This window comes from Fringilla coelebs (assembly GCF_963513975.1).
Source record: "Fringilla coelebs genome assembly, chromosome: 8".
Lineage (NCBI taxonomy): Eukaryota > Metazoa > Chordata > Aves > Passeriformes > Fringillidae > Fringilla > Fringilla coelebs.
Genome location: NC_140066.1, coordinates 24,848,486 through 24,860,901, shown reverse-complemented (window position 1 = coordinate 24,860,901; position 12,416 = coordinate 24,848,486). Strand labels below are relative to the sequence as shown.

General features: G+C 42.3%; 1 protein-coding gene across 4 annotated transcripts in view; it reads left to right on the top strand.

Moving 5' to 3' along the window:
* Positions 1–12,176, top strand: part of SH3PXD2A (SH3 and PX domains 2A) — a 64,495-nt gene extending 52,319 nt beyond the window's left edge. For 3 of the 4 annotated variants that reach the window (XM_084210474.1, XM_084210472.1, XM_084210475.1), the window contains 4 exons: positions 1,249–1,583; positions 2,442–2,491; positions 4,599–4,718; positions 4,850–12,176. In XM_084210474.1, the coding sequence (XP_084066600.1) occupies positions 1,249–1,583; positions 2,442–2,491; positions 4,599–4,718; positions 4,850–6,745 (2,401 nt within the window). In that variant the 3' untranslated portion in view covers positions 6,746–12,176. The remainder of the gene's footprint in view (positions 1–1,248; positions 1,584–2,441; positions 2,492–4,598; positions 4,719–4,849) is intronic. The other variant, XM_084210473.1, reaches the window with a different exon arrangement.
* The last annotated feature ends 240 nt before the right edge of the window (positions 12,177–12,416 follow it).

Genomic DNA, 12,416 nt, shown 5'->3' with positions numbered 1-12,416 from the left:
TCAAGTGTGTGGATGTCATGAGGGAGACCAGAATGAGATTTGATGCAGAATTCTCACTGGAAACCTCAGAATCCAAGTGTTGTCATGACAAAGATGCTCACCTGCCAGAAATTATATTCTCATATCCCATCTGCCCCAGCTCTTTCCTCTGCTGTCTAATGAGGCTCCCTTTTCAATAAAGAACCTTAGAGTCCTACTGTTTTAACCTTTGTATTTCCTGAGCACCAGGATTTTAATGATGCCTGCTTTCTCACTTACAGTTCAAGTGCCTGCTTTGGGTATCTTGAGAGAGTAGAGAGAAGATGTTCAGTGACTCTCACTGTAGCAAGTTAGGGTTTCATTAGGGAAAGCAGAGTTCATCCACATGGTCCTCCCTGGAGTCTGACTGTAATCTGAAATCTCTGCTGAGGTGTTAGGAATGGCAGGAGTTACAAAAAATAAATCTTCCCTAAAGCCCCGTTGTAGAAGAATTACCTCAGTTTGAAGTGTAGCGTGATCAGCTCAGGGTGGTGTTTCAGGAACATGTACTGGATTCAGGTGTCTGTTCACATTTCCCAGTTTATTTCTTCAGATTGCCTCTAGCTTGTTCAGGAAAATGAGTCTCCATCAAAGCCATTTTTCCTCAGACAAATTGTTTCTTGATCTTGTGGTGCTAGAAGAAGCTGCAGTAGTTCAAGAGTCCCACATGCTCCATGGCAGAAAGCTGCTCATGCAGAGCTGGGGATTATGGAAGGAGGGCTAGTGTTCTTTATAGTTTCAGGGAGGGAGGTTTGCACAAGGATCTTAAACTGCAGGTGCAGGTTCTCTGTACAAGGTGCTGTACACCCTTATTTTAGCCCATTTTCAGTTTGAGTTGCCACTAGGAAGTTTTGAAACTATTAAAAAATATTTTACTTACTAGTTTGCTTTTTTGCTGTGTAGGAAAATACTAGGTTTGCCTAGTACTAGTCTAGGGGAGGCGTAAAACAAACTGGTGAAGCTCTTTACCTTGTGTGTAACTATTTCTTGTCCAGAAAGGCTCCTTTCTTAGGATGATTAGTGGCTTTCATCTACACAGTTCACTGCTGGTTCAACTGACTTTGATATGTCTAATCAATAGATAATAAATGAGTAGAGACTACAAAATCTTGTTTGAAAACTGCAAACTTTATTTGACATTTTCATCCATCACTTTTGTTTTAGCTGTTCTACCTGAAATGCATGAGAAGGCTGTGTTTGATGTGATGGTGTTTCCTTTTGCCTCTCCAGGTATCTGGGCAAAGAAGGCTGGGCCCCAGCTTCATATCTGAAGAAGGCTAAAGATGATCTTCCATCTAGGAAAAAGAACTTAACTGGGCCAGTGGAAATCATAGGAAACATCATGGAGATCAGTAACCTGCTGAACAAGAAATCGTCTGCTGACAAGGAAGCTCAAGTAGAAAACGAGTCTGCAGAAACTCACATCACCAAGAAGGAAATCAGTTTGCCCATCCTGTGCAATGACTCTAATGGCAATGCTATGATGACTTCAGACAAGCAGGCTTCCAAACTGGCCCAGGGATCCCCAGCCATAGCAAGGATAGCACCACAAAGAGCTCAAATAAGTAAGGCAGTAAAGTAGTCTGGGTTTTCACAGGCTTGCAGTGAATTCCTGTTCTCTGCCTTTCAGGGCTGGCATTGCCTGTCAGCTAAGGTCCCACATGTCCTGGCCTTACAGCCAAGTGCACACAAACAGACCTTTGCATAGCCTGTAGATGTCTGTAGGGACTCCAGAACGTGGTCCTTCAGTAGTAGTGATAAAATTTAACTTCACTTTATACATGGGCTGACTGATGGTTCTTTATCTTAGCCTGCATGTCTTTACTTTGTTAATTTTTCCTAAGAGTACTTTTTTCCTTTTGAGCACTCTAAAATGTGCCCTTCTACTCCAGAAATGTAGATGATGTGATAGCATGTTCAAGTTGAGGAGACCACCTGTGTCATCTCTTGCATTTGTTCTGCTCTTTTCCTGGGGGCAAGTTGCTATAATGTTTTTTACCACTTCATCTGCAAAACGCAGATGCTGATGCTATTCTGTGCAAGGAATGGCAAAATAGTAGGAGAGAGGACAGTGTGAGTGTTTAGTGAATTACTTCTGCTGCTGGGGGGAAAATAGGTATTAGTCAGTCCTTTGTTATCCACTCTCCATTGGAGCTGGTCAGTTCCAGCAGAAAATACAATCTACTGCTTTCTGGCAGTGATTTCCTCTTAAATTTGCTGGCTTAGCAGATATGAATAGCTAAGCTACTTTGGTATTTCTAATATAGTCTCATAGTTTCCTATCTTGTTTCATAGAGATGCTTTAAATATTGCAAATACTGACTTCTATTCTCAAACTGTGTAACAGCAGAGAGCTGCTGAAAAATGTGTTCAGCAGTATTTGTGAAGTGAAATAAACTCTCCCTGTTGCCTTTTCTGCTCAGGTTCTCCAAACCTAAGAACAAGACCACCCCCACGAAGAGAGTCCAGTCTGGTGTGTATTGGTTTATGGTTTATCTTAGCAGTGGGTAGGTGTCTGGGTGCTTTGTGAGACTTTGTGCAGCTCTACAAGGTCGGAGGGATCCCTTATTTGCATGCCTGTTCATTTCATTGTTTAAGTGTTGAGCAGACCTCAGGGCATCCTAATGATAAATCATGTTTTCTGTTATTCAGAATGTTGCCCCAGCTAATCAGGTCTGAAGGGAGAATAGGATAAAGCTGCTGTGTTCTGTGCATTAAAACTTGTTTGGCTGACTCAGAAGGTTTAAATGTCTTCTGGGTGTCTTTAGCCCAGACCGAAATTTCTGACCTGTTTTTGTCTTAAGCCACTGGGAATGTGTCCCCTCCTTCCATTGCTGCCCCCTTTGAGGTGGCTAAGCTTCACTCTAGCTTCACTCTTGTGCATGTTTGAAGCAGCTCAGAATCCTGTGGAAGGATGTGTGCTCCAGGAATGAGACCCCCTGTGATTTCTTATCCCCAAAGCTAGAATCCTGGAAGTTTGTACCAATTTGAGGTTAGAACTGTCATCTTCAATAGTTACTAGTCAGTAGTGTATTTATACAAAAAGTCATGCTAATAGCTTGTGTATCTAGGCAATACATAGTGTTTAATCTTTGCTGTACCCTTTATGAGCCGTATGCGACTTGTAATTTTTCTGCCACCAGAGATGCTTCTTAACAAACTACATGAATAGCATATTAGCATTTTCTTCCTATTTTTCTTTGCATTATTTTCAATTAGACTTTGTTTTGGCAAGACTATGACACTTAATCCCATGCTAAAAATAACAGTGATATTATATGTGAAACCCCGAGCCTATCTGCTGTTTTTAATTATCTTCTTTTAATCCAAACCATCCTATTATCTGAAGGCATTTTATTATGCTGTGCTTCTGCTGTATTTCAGCATTTATAGTGCAGAAACATCCAATTATAACATTGTTAGACATGGTTCCTAAGGTGCAGAGCTGCATTCTCTGTGAAATGCCACATGCTGTGCGTGATGAAATATCAACTGTTAGTTACAGAAAGGGTATCATAGAAATAGAGGAGCGGGAGAATAAAGCACAGTGTGTGATTTGCCCTTCTCCCATTGATGGCTCAGGATCATTTTGTGTCTTTGTCCGTCCTGTGTTTGTCTGTGGATGCTCTGACCTATGGTTCTTTCACAGAACCCTAAGTAGTGAAGTGCATAGTCTGTGCAGCTTCACCTAGCTGCCCTGCAGATGAACACTGTGCTCATCTGAAAAGCTTTCAATACTGAAATTCCTGAAAGGACACTTTTTCCATTTATCACCTTAAAAATTATTGTAGCAAATTCTAAAATGTAGCAGCTTAATGTAAAGGCACTTAGCTTTTAGAGGAGTCTTCTGTGTTGCCAGAATGGCTGTAAATAGCAGCATCCCACTTCTTAGAGAGCCTTTACCAAGGTTGTGTTGGGATTGAGTAGAGGTTCTGGTTCTGTTATGGGGAGGAGCTGGAATTGTTTTGATCAAGCAGTAAAGTCCTTCCCTTCTAGCACTTAAGCTGGCCAAAGGTAGGGAGTCTGTGATATACTTGTTTCTTGCTGCAAGAGATGCCCATTAGTTCACATCACTCACTAATTCTGATTGTTTAAAAAGTCCAGCAGCAGATACAGAGCAATCGTTCATTGGGATTACATTTTAAGATTATGTATTTAATGTCAGGCAGAATCTGTTAGGGGTCTGTTGCAATGCAATTTTATGCAGTTGTGGCATGTCATCCAGGGCTGAGTCTTTCTGGACAAAATCTGAGTGTAAACGGGCTGCTCTTAGTGTGACTGCAGTGGCAGCTCACCCTTCATCACCCACAAGTGCAACATTTTTGCTATTCAGGTAAAGGTTATTACAGTTTTAATAGTTGGTGAAGGTGGCATGAACAGTGCATATGTTGAAAGGTTTTTCTCTTTTAGCCCATATCAATACATCAGCTCCTGCTCAGGAGAACTGGGCAATTAGCATTAGGAGATAGTGCAGGAAGAAGGAAGAGTCTTAGTGAATAAAAGCATTTTTTTTTTTTCATACTGCTGTTTAGCTGACTGTTTCTTTGGTTTAAATGAACAAAGCATCCTATTTGTCATAGGGTTTTCAGTTACCCAAGCCACCAGAGCCACCCTCTGTGGAAGTGGAATATTACACCATTGCTGAATTCCAGTCATGCATCTCTGATGGCATAAGCTTTCGTGGAGGACAAAAAGCAGAGGTGAGCCTTAACAGTGTATCTGGAAAAATTGTAATATATGTCTGCTGCATGGGAGTGGCTTGGAAGGGAAGGAGTGGGAAGCAGTAAGTTGAGATTTTTTTCTAAGTAACATGTTCCTTGTTACCTCTTAGGTTATTGAAAAGAATTCTGGGGGCTGGTGGTATGTGCAGATTGGAGAGAAAGAAGGATGGGCTCCAGCATCTTACATTGACAAGAGAAAGAAACCAAATTTGAACAGAAGAACCAGTACTTTAACCCGCCCAAAGGTTCCTCCCCCAGCACCTCCCAGTAAACCAAAGGACTCAGAAGAAGGAACAACTCCTGGAGCAGTTTCTTCAGGAGATACCCAGGACTCGCCCCACAAGCTGAAATACGAAGAACCTGAGTATGATGTACCTGCCTTTGGCTTTGACTCGGAGTGTGAAGTGAGTGAAAGTCACCATGAAGAAGGCACTCCTGAAAAGCGACTGTTTCAGCCCCTCAAGCCCTCACCTGTGTCATCACTTCAGAAAGCTAAGTTCAAAGTAGGCGAGTCTTCAGAAGAAGTTGCTCATGAAGAAGAAACCATCTATGAGAATGAGGGGTTCAGGCGTTATGTGGAAGATGCTTTGTCCAACAAGGAATCTAGTGGGGATTCTGATTCTCAGAAAAGCTCCTCTCTGTCCTTGATCCGAAGGAATTCTCCATCTTCCAGCTCTCCAAAATCATCACTCATGAAGCTCAAAACAGACAAAAACATTCAGCCTGATCTTGGAAAATGTCACTATTCCAGGAGTGAGGAGACAAAACCAAGATCAGCTTCAGATGTCGGCTTACGTAGCGTACCAAGAACAGGCATGAAGAAAGATCCCGGACAGAGTCCTTCCATCAGAGCAAAGCCAATCGTTAGGCCCAAACCCTTCCTGAACAAGGCAGACTCTCAGAGCCAAGAAAAGATGGACATTAGCACTTTAAGGCGTCAGTTGAGGCCAACTGGGCAGCTCAGAGGTGGACTCAAAGGTTCAAGAAGTGAGGAGTCTTCGAGCCCCCCACGCACTGCTTCTGAGAACCAGGATGACCCTGTTCGGAGAAGCTCGGCTGATCTCATCACAGCTCCTTCCCGTGGCGTCTTCTGCTCCAGCCATACTGCCAAAACTGAGCAAGAAAATGACTCCAGATGTTTCTATGTGACCACTGACTCATACCAAAAGGTACAGGATTCTGAAATTTGCTTCCCAGCAGGAGTAGAAGTGGAAGTGCTGGAAAAGCAAGCCAGTGGATGGTGGTACCTGAAGTATGGAGACATGGAAGGCTGGGCTCCTTCCCATTATTTGGCTCTCCCTGATAACCAGCGAGAAACTACATCAGCAGAGACTGATTCCTCTTTTGCCAGGAACAGGAAAAATGAAAACAAGTCAAACAGTTTAGAGAAGATAGAGAAGAGGGTTCAGGCTTTGAACACCATCAACCAGAGCAAACGTGCTACACCACCCATCCCAAGCAAACCTCCTGGTGGCTTTTCCAAAGCATCAGGGCCAGTTAAAATGAGGAATGGTGTGAGGCAGCTTGCTGTCCGTCCGCAGTCAGTGTTTGTGTCTCCACCACCAAAGGATAACAACCTGTCGTGCTCCTTGCGCAGGAATGAATCTTTGACAGCCACAGATCAACTTAGGGCCGTCCGTCGGAATTCCTCCTTCAGCAACGCCTGGTCACAGCCCGGTGACACAAAGGGAAAGCAGCCGGAGCGCCTGGGCACGGAGAGCTCTGAGACCACCTCCAACCTCCCCACGCAGAGGAATGGGATCCCTGTGTCCACAGTCAGGCCAAAGCCCATTGAGAAATCCCAGTTCATCCACAACAATCTCAAGGACATCTATGTTTCCATTGCAGACTATGAAGGGGATGAGGAGACTGCGGGGTTTCAGGAAGGTGTCTGCATGGAGGTCCTCGAAAGGAACCCGAACGGCTGGTGGTACTGCCAGATAATGAATGGTGTGAAGCCATTTAAAGGCTGGGTGCCCTCAAATTATTTGGAGAAAAAGAACTAATGTTGCAATATCTTTAACCTCCCTAATTTATACTGTTCCTGCTGTGTACATGTGGAAAAAACAATTGCTACACAAAAAGACGTTTCCCTGTGCTCCAGTTTGTACAAAGGAGTCTATATGAGGACAAATCTGCCATGTTCTGGAGAGGTTTGTGGGGTTTACATATTGTAAGCAGCTACGAGGAAGATGCAGCATAGTCAAATGCCTTTTTGTGAAGTTGTTAATAATCTTGTATGTGTAACAGGGTATGACATCCCATCCTTCCCATTATTGATAGGAAACCAAATGTGTGCCTTTTGTGAGAGAAATACACATGCATCTACCTGGGGAGTTCTGTGCCAAACTGTTTTACAATCTTGGCTCCCTTTCTCCTCATTTTTGTCAATACGTGGAATACCCAAGAATTTTGGATGCTTTTCCACAACTTAAAGTGAGAAGCAAATGAAAGTTTCTGAAACACAGAGGGACTCTAATAGTTTGGAGATGTTCACTTTTTTTTTTTTTTTTTTTTTTTTTTTTTTTACTATACTCAACAGTTGATAGGTCCAGATTTGGAGCCTTTTCATTGTGGAGAGTTTTGGTCTCTGACTTCAGTGTTGTTACGGCTAACTCACCGGAAAAGGCCATCAGGTGGTGTGGGTTGGGGGCTTTTTGTTTCCTTTCATTCTGTCTTGTTCTTTGAGTTGGGATTTCAGGTGTTCAAGGGCAGTGATGCCTACTGGTGCTTGTAAAAACAAACCTACAAACCCCTTGCTTAAACACATCTGTTACTGTGTAGGCTTCATGTTTGGTTCTGTGCCTGACTCCTGCCAGGTGACACTGGTTGATTCTCTTCCCAGAGTTAGGTTTCTCTAAAGTTATCCAAGTCAACAAAGTCCCTTAAGACACTAAAGACAAAGCTGTCAGATGTGTTAATTCGTGTTTTGCCCTCTGGTCCAAATCTAAGGGTGCTGATTGCTGGCAGGGCCCACTGAGATATTAATGAGAAAAATTTGTAACCTTCTGCAACATCAGTGTTTACAATGAGTTGGAAAAAAAAAAAGCCATCAAACTCAGTCTGCACATAATTTGTATATTTTTGGGGAATTGCTTTTGTGTTTTGTTTTTGTCTTTTCTGTGCATTCTGGGTTTACTGTATTTTCTTTGTGTGTGTGTCTAGTTTTACCAGAAAAGACTTAAAACTGAAGTAGGAGCCAAATACGTGTTTCTGTTCCCACTCGAATCCAAAGAGTACATTTGTACTGAAAAGTGGACCTGGGCTTCTCTGTCTCAGAGATTTCATATCAAAGCAATTTGGTCTAAAATGCATCTAACCAGGAAGCTGCCTCTTCCAGTTCCAGTTCTGTTTGCCTTTTGTAACTCATGTTTTGAAATGTGGCACACGGTGTGGGTGGTGTGGGAAGTGGAAGAGGTACCCATCGGAAGGGGCTAGGAACATGGAGTTATTTGTGAGGTAGCTTTGTACTGTAAACATCATTTACTAAATCCCTACTGTGCTTAAGGAAGTCATGCTTGGGGGTTTTCTTAAATGGCATTGTTAATAATTCAAGATCAATATCTGATTCCTTTAAATAATAGGCAGCATTGTAAATCTGTTCTAAGGGAGGGTGGGGGGGGGGGGAACAGAAAACCATTTCACTACTGGTTTACAGAAAGCATTACATGTCCTTTTTTTCCACCAGCGTTTCATACTGATTTGGCTTGGAAGTTAAGGGTTATAAAGGCTTCAAAGTAGCTGGGATCAAGGGGCTGAGTAAAACAGCACAACAAGACCATATATTACTGGGGATGTTTCACTGCCAAAAAAAAAGAAATTAGGAAATTTATGTTATTCTTGTCTTTTCCCTCTTTTTTTTCCTTTTTTTATTTTATTTTCTTTTTTTTTTTTTCTCTTTGTGTGTGTATGTGTGTGGTTTGGGGGTTTTAATAATTTCCATGATAACACTGAGAGAGTTGCCTACAGCTAATGTGGCTGATGTCCTTTCGGTAGCTGAAACAACATCCAGGTGCCACAGCTACAGGCTACAAACAGTGCTGTGGTTTGAGCAGCTCTCTGCTTGCAGGTGGGGAGGGGAGGCTGTTTGTTTGGGATCCCTTTAAATTGTGGTGGCAGGAGAAGGAGGTGTAACTGCACAACAGCTCATATCTCACTGTGGGGTCCTCTTTGTACCTTGATGTCTCACCATGCAATGTGTGAGTGCATGTCCAGTTAGCTCCACCTCACTGGATGTGTGTCAGTGTGAGACACTGTGGCCCTGTCTCTCATACTTCTCCCCATTTTTAGGTGTACTAATATGGTAGCAGCCGTATAAGACTGCTGGAGCTGTTGTGAGATTATAATAGAAGTATTATATTCTTCTGCTGGACAGTATTAAATAGAGCAATACATAGAGTTATCTGCTAGATTGCAGTACTAATAGTAGTGACTTAGTGATTTGTATTAATGTTATGATTTATTTTAACAATAATGATGCGGAAGTGGTTCATTATTTTGAATTAATGCACTTTAACAATAAAAGAAACCAAAATGGAAGCCAATGCAGAGAACTAAGTGCATTATTTAAAGGTGCAGTATATAATTATCATTTTCTTGAAGCACATATTTATTAAGAATTAACTTATTATTTAAAATATTCTAAAGTGTTGTTTAAAGACATTCCCACTAGGTCATCTCTTTGGGGGGATGTAAAGCACAGCTCCCAGATCTTCTGCATTGAGCCACTGAATTCTGAGTATGGTATGGTCTGACATGATCCCCTATCTAAGGAGGAAGAGCAGCAAGGAGACAGAAGAGCCGAGATTGCTGGAAATACTCACGTTTGCATCCAGCAAAGCCAAGCCCTGGGCACCTCTGAACTGCAGGAGTCCTTGCAGGGTATGGGGTGGCACGGGTGTTTTTGGCACAGTTCCAGTGCCTGGCTGCCATGTGCCTTGCACAGGGCTGGCCTCAGTGGAAGCAAGTTCTCAGTGAGGTTCAGGTTAGGAGGCTTCAGGATCTGCCTGAGACAGATGTCTGTCTGTCCCACAGCTCCTGTTCCATCTTGCTGGCTTGCTTCTCCAGCTCTGGCTTTTGCAGGGAGGTGGTTTGCAGTGCTCCAGGCAGGGCAGGGTGGCACAGCATGAGGCTGCCTGCAGTACTGCCAGGGTTTTCTCACACAGCAGCTCCACGGCTCAGTTGCTGCTTTATCCCATCTCAAAGGCTTCACATCCTCCTGAGGAGAGGCCAGACCCTGCAGATGGGCTGCAGAGCCACATTTGTGACCTCCCTCTGCCCTCACCTGTACCAGCAAAAAGGATGGGGTGCAGAGGGCCTACTTGGTGCCAGAAATTATTGTTGGCAACCACTTGGCATGCTGGCTTCCACCCTGGTGGAAAAGCTTCCATTTGGGCTTCCCTTCACTTGGTAGTTGTTTTGGCTGCTTGTGTTTAAAAAGGCACTTTTAAAACGAATACTCCTAATGTAATTTTTCCCACTTCTGTCTTACCATTGTCATGGCATCTCTCACTGAGATGTTCTCTCTTTTTTTGATGCTTTCAGCTGAGAGATATCAGAAAAATAATTTTTTTTTCCATCGGCGAGCAGCTAATTTTGGTCGGTTCTACTGATACCTGAAATAGCAAGCCCTTCACTCTTAGCTGTGAAGCAGAGGGAAAGGCCTTAAGCTACATCAAAAAAGCTGTCTGCAGGGCAGGAAAACCTGGCAGAGTACTCAGAGGGCAGTGTAGTGCTGGAAGTGTTTTAGCTCTTTTCTAAAAATGTTAACGTCGCCTTTTATTTACTAAATTTGTCAGAACTGACACTGGATCAAGAGCAATATTTAAATGTAATGTACACCTCAGTGAACACTCAATGCAGAAATCAATAGTACTGTTTAAATTTCTCTTTCAGATTGTTAAAAGAAAGAGTCTGCAGGGCTTGAGCAAAGCCATTTGCAGCTGAAGGGGGCCCTCCTCTGGGGGGAGAGGCAGCTGCTTGTGCTGTCTTGCTCTCGCCCACTCTGTATTTTCCAAAAAGTCTTGAATTTGGACCAGCAGAAATTCCAAACTCCAATGCCAGAGAACAAAATTAAAGAATGTGAAAATTGTGTCTTGCTGTATACTGCAACTTTAATAATAATGAGCACTTCTGAGTTCGTTATTGAGGTTTATATAATGCCTGAAAAGTTTATTTGCTGGTTTCCCTTGAATCCCCTTTCAAAACACTTCTCATAACAGCAAGAGTCATGCATTTTGTTAGGAGTCCTTCCCCATGGGAGGCAATTCCCGTTCATTGTTTTAGCTGTCACCCCATGCAGTGGGTGAGTGTAGTCCTATGTAGCAGTCCTTTGCAAGCCACACCTTTCAAGGTAAACGAGATGATTTGGCACATGTTGGGGTACTCAACTGATGTGGCAACAGGAAGTTTTTAAATTGATGAATTCAATAGTAGCAAATACACAATAAGGAAAGATTGGAATTGTCGTGCAGCTAGACTCTTCAAAATGGGAATTCACAGCTGCATGGGTATAGCTAAAAAATGCATTTGTCCCTTGTGGATGTGTACCCCAAAGACTCCTTCCATTATGATGCTATAAAGTTTGACGAAGGCATTATATAATTGTTTTCATCACTTTCAGATCTTAATGAATCATATTTTATTGTAATATATATTCATTGCTTTCCTCAGTTAAAAAGAAAGTTACTGCTTTTATCTTATATGAAAAACAAGGGAATTTGATAAAGCATTCAATTCATTATTTTCATATTACTAGTATTAACAGAATAGAACTAGTACTATTTAATTTTAGATCTTCATAGCTAGCTTGTTAATAACTCATATTTTCCTGTGTTGTATCCTATTATTTTTTCTATTTTTTCCCAAATATTCTGCATTCTTGAGAAAAAGCAAATCCAATGAGTGGATAAGTGCAATATTCATAGAATAAACAGGCCCCTCATCCAGGACTTGGAGTGGAACGTGCAGTGTGAAATGTTTGCAATTCTCTCATGCACTCTTAGGGAACGGGAAATTCAGGGGAGGGGGCAACTGGATGAAAACAGGACCCTTGGGTAGGTAGAGACTGACAGCTGGGGTGGCTTGGGTTGGGAATGGCTGCTTTCCATAAACAAGTATCACCTGTTAGTGGAAGCATAAGGATTATGCAGCATGTTGCCAGGATTATGTATAGAATGTGCATTAACATCCTTATCAATACAAGACTTCTGAGCTGTGCTTGAAACACTCTGTATGTCATCCATGCATGATTCTGTCTTCTGGTTTGTCTCTGCTGGTTACGTCCTCTGTTGCACTTCAGATTTGGTGGTAGCTTTAGAAGGGAAAATTATTCTGCTGGTGCAGTCCCAAGTTTGGCTACTGCATTGTTACTTGTATTTATTGCAAGAGCTATGGGAAAAATTTTACAGGTCCTTACTTTTCTGTCCTTATTGTTAACCTAAGATGAAAAAGTCTCCCTTTTATCTGGGTTAATTCTCACCTGCAGAATTTCACAGATGTTTTGGATATTGATTTCATATTTCTTGGCTTGCAAAGGTGGATCTCTCAGGTCCTAAATAAAGTTGGACAGAAACTTTGCTCTTCAAAAGAGGTATTGTATTAAATTCTATTTGAATGGAAGGAGAACTTCCATCTGTCAAAAATAATGTGACTTTACAGGTAGCAGCAAAATCTACT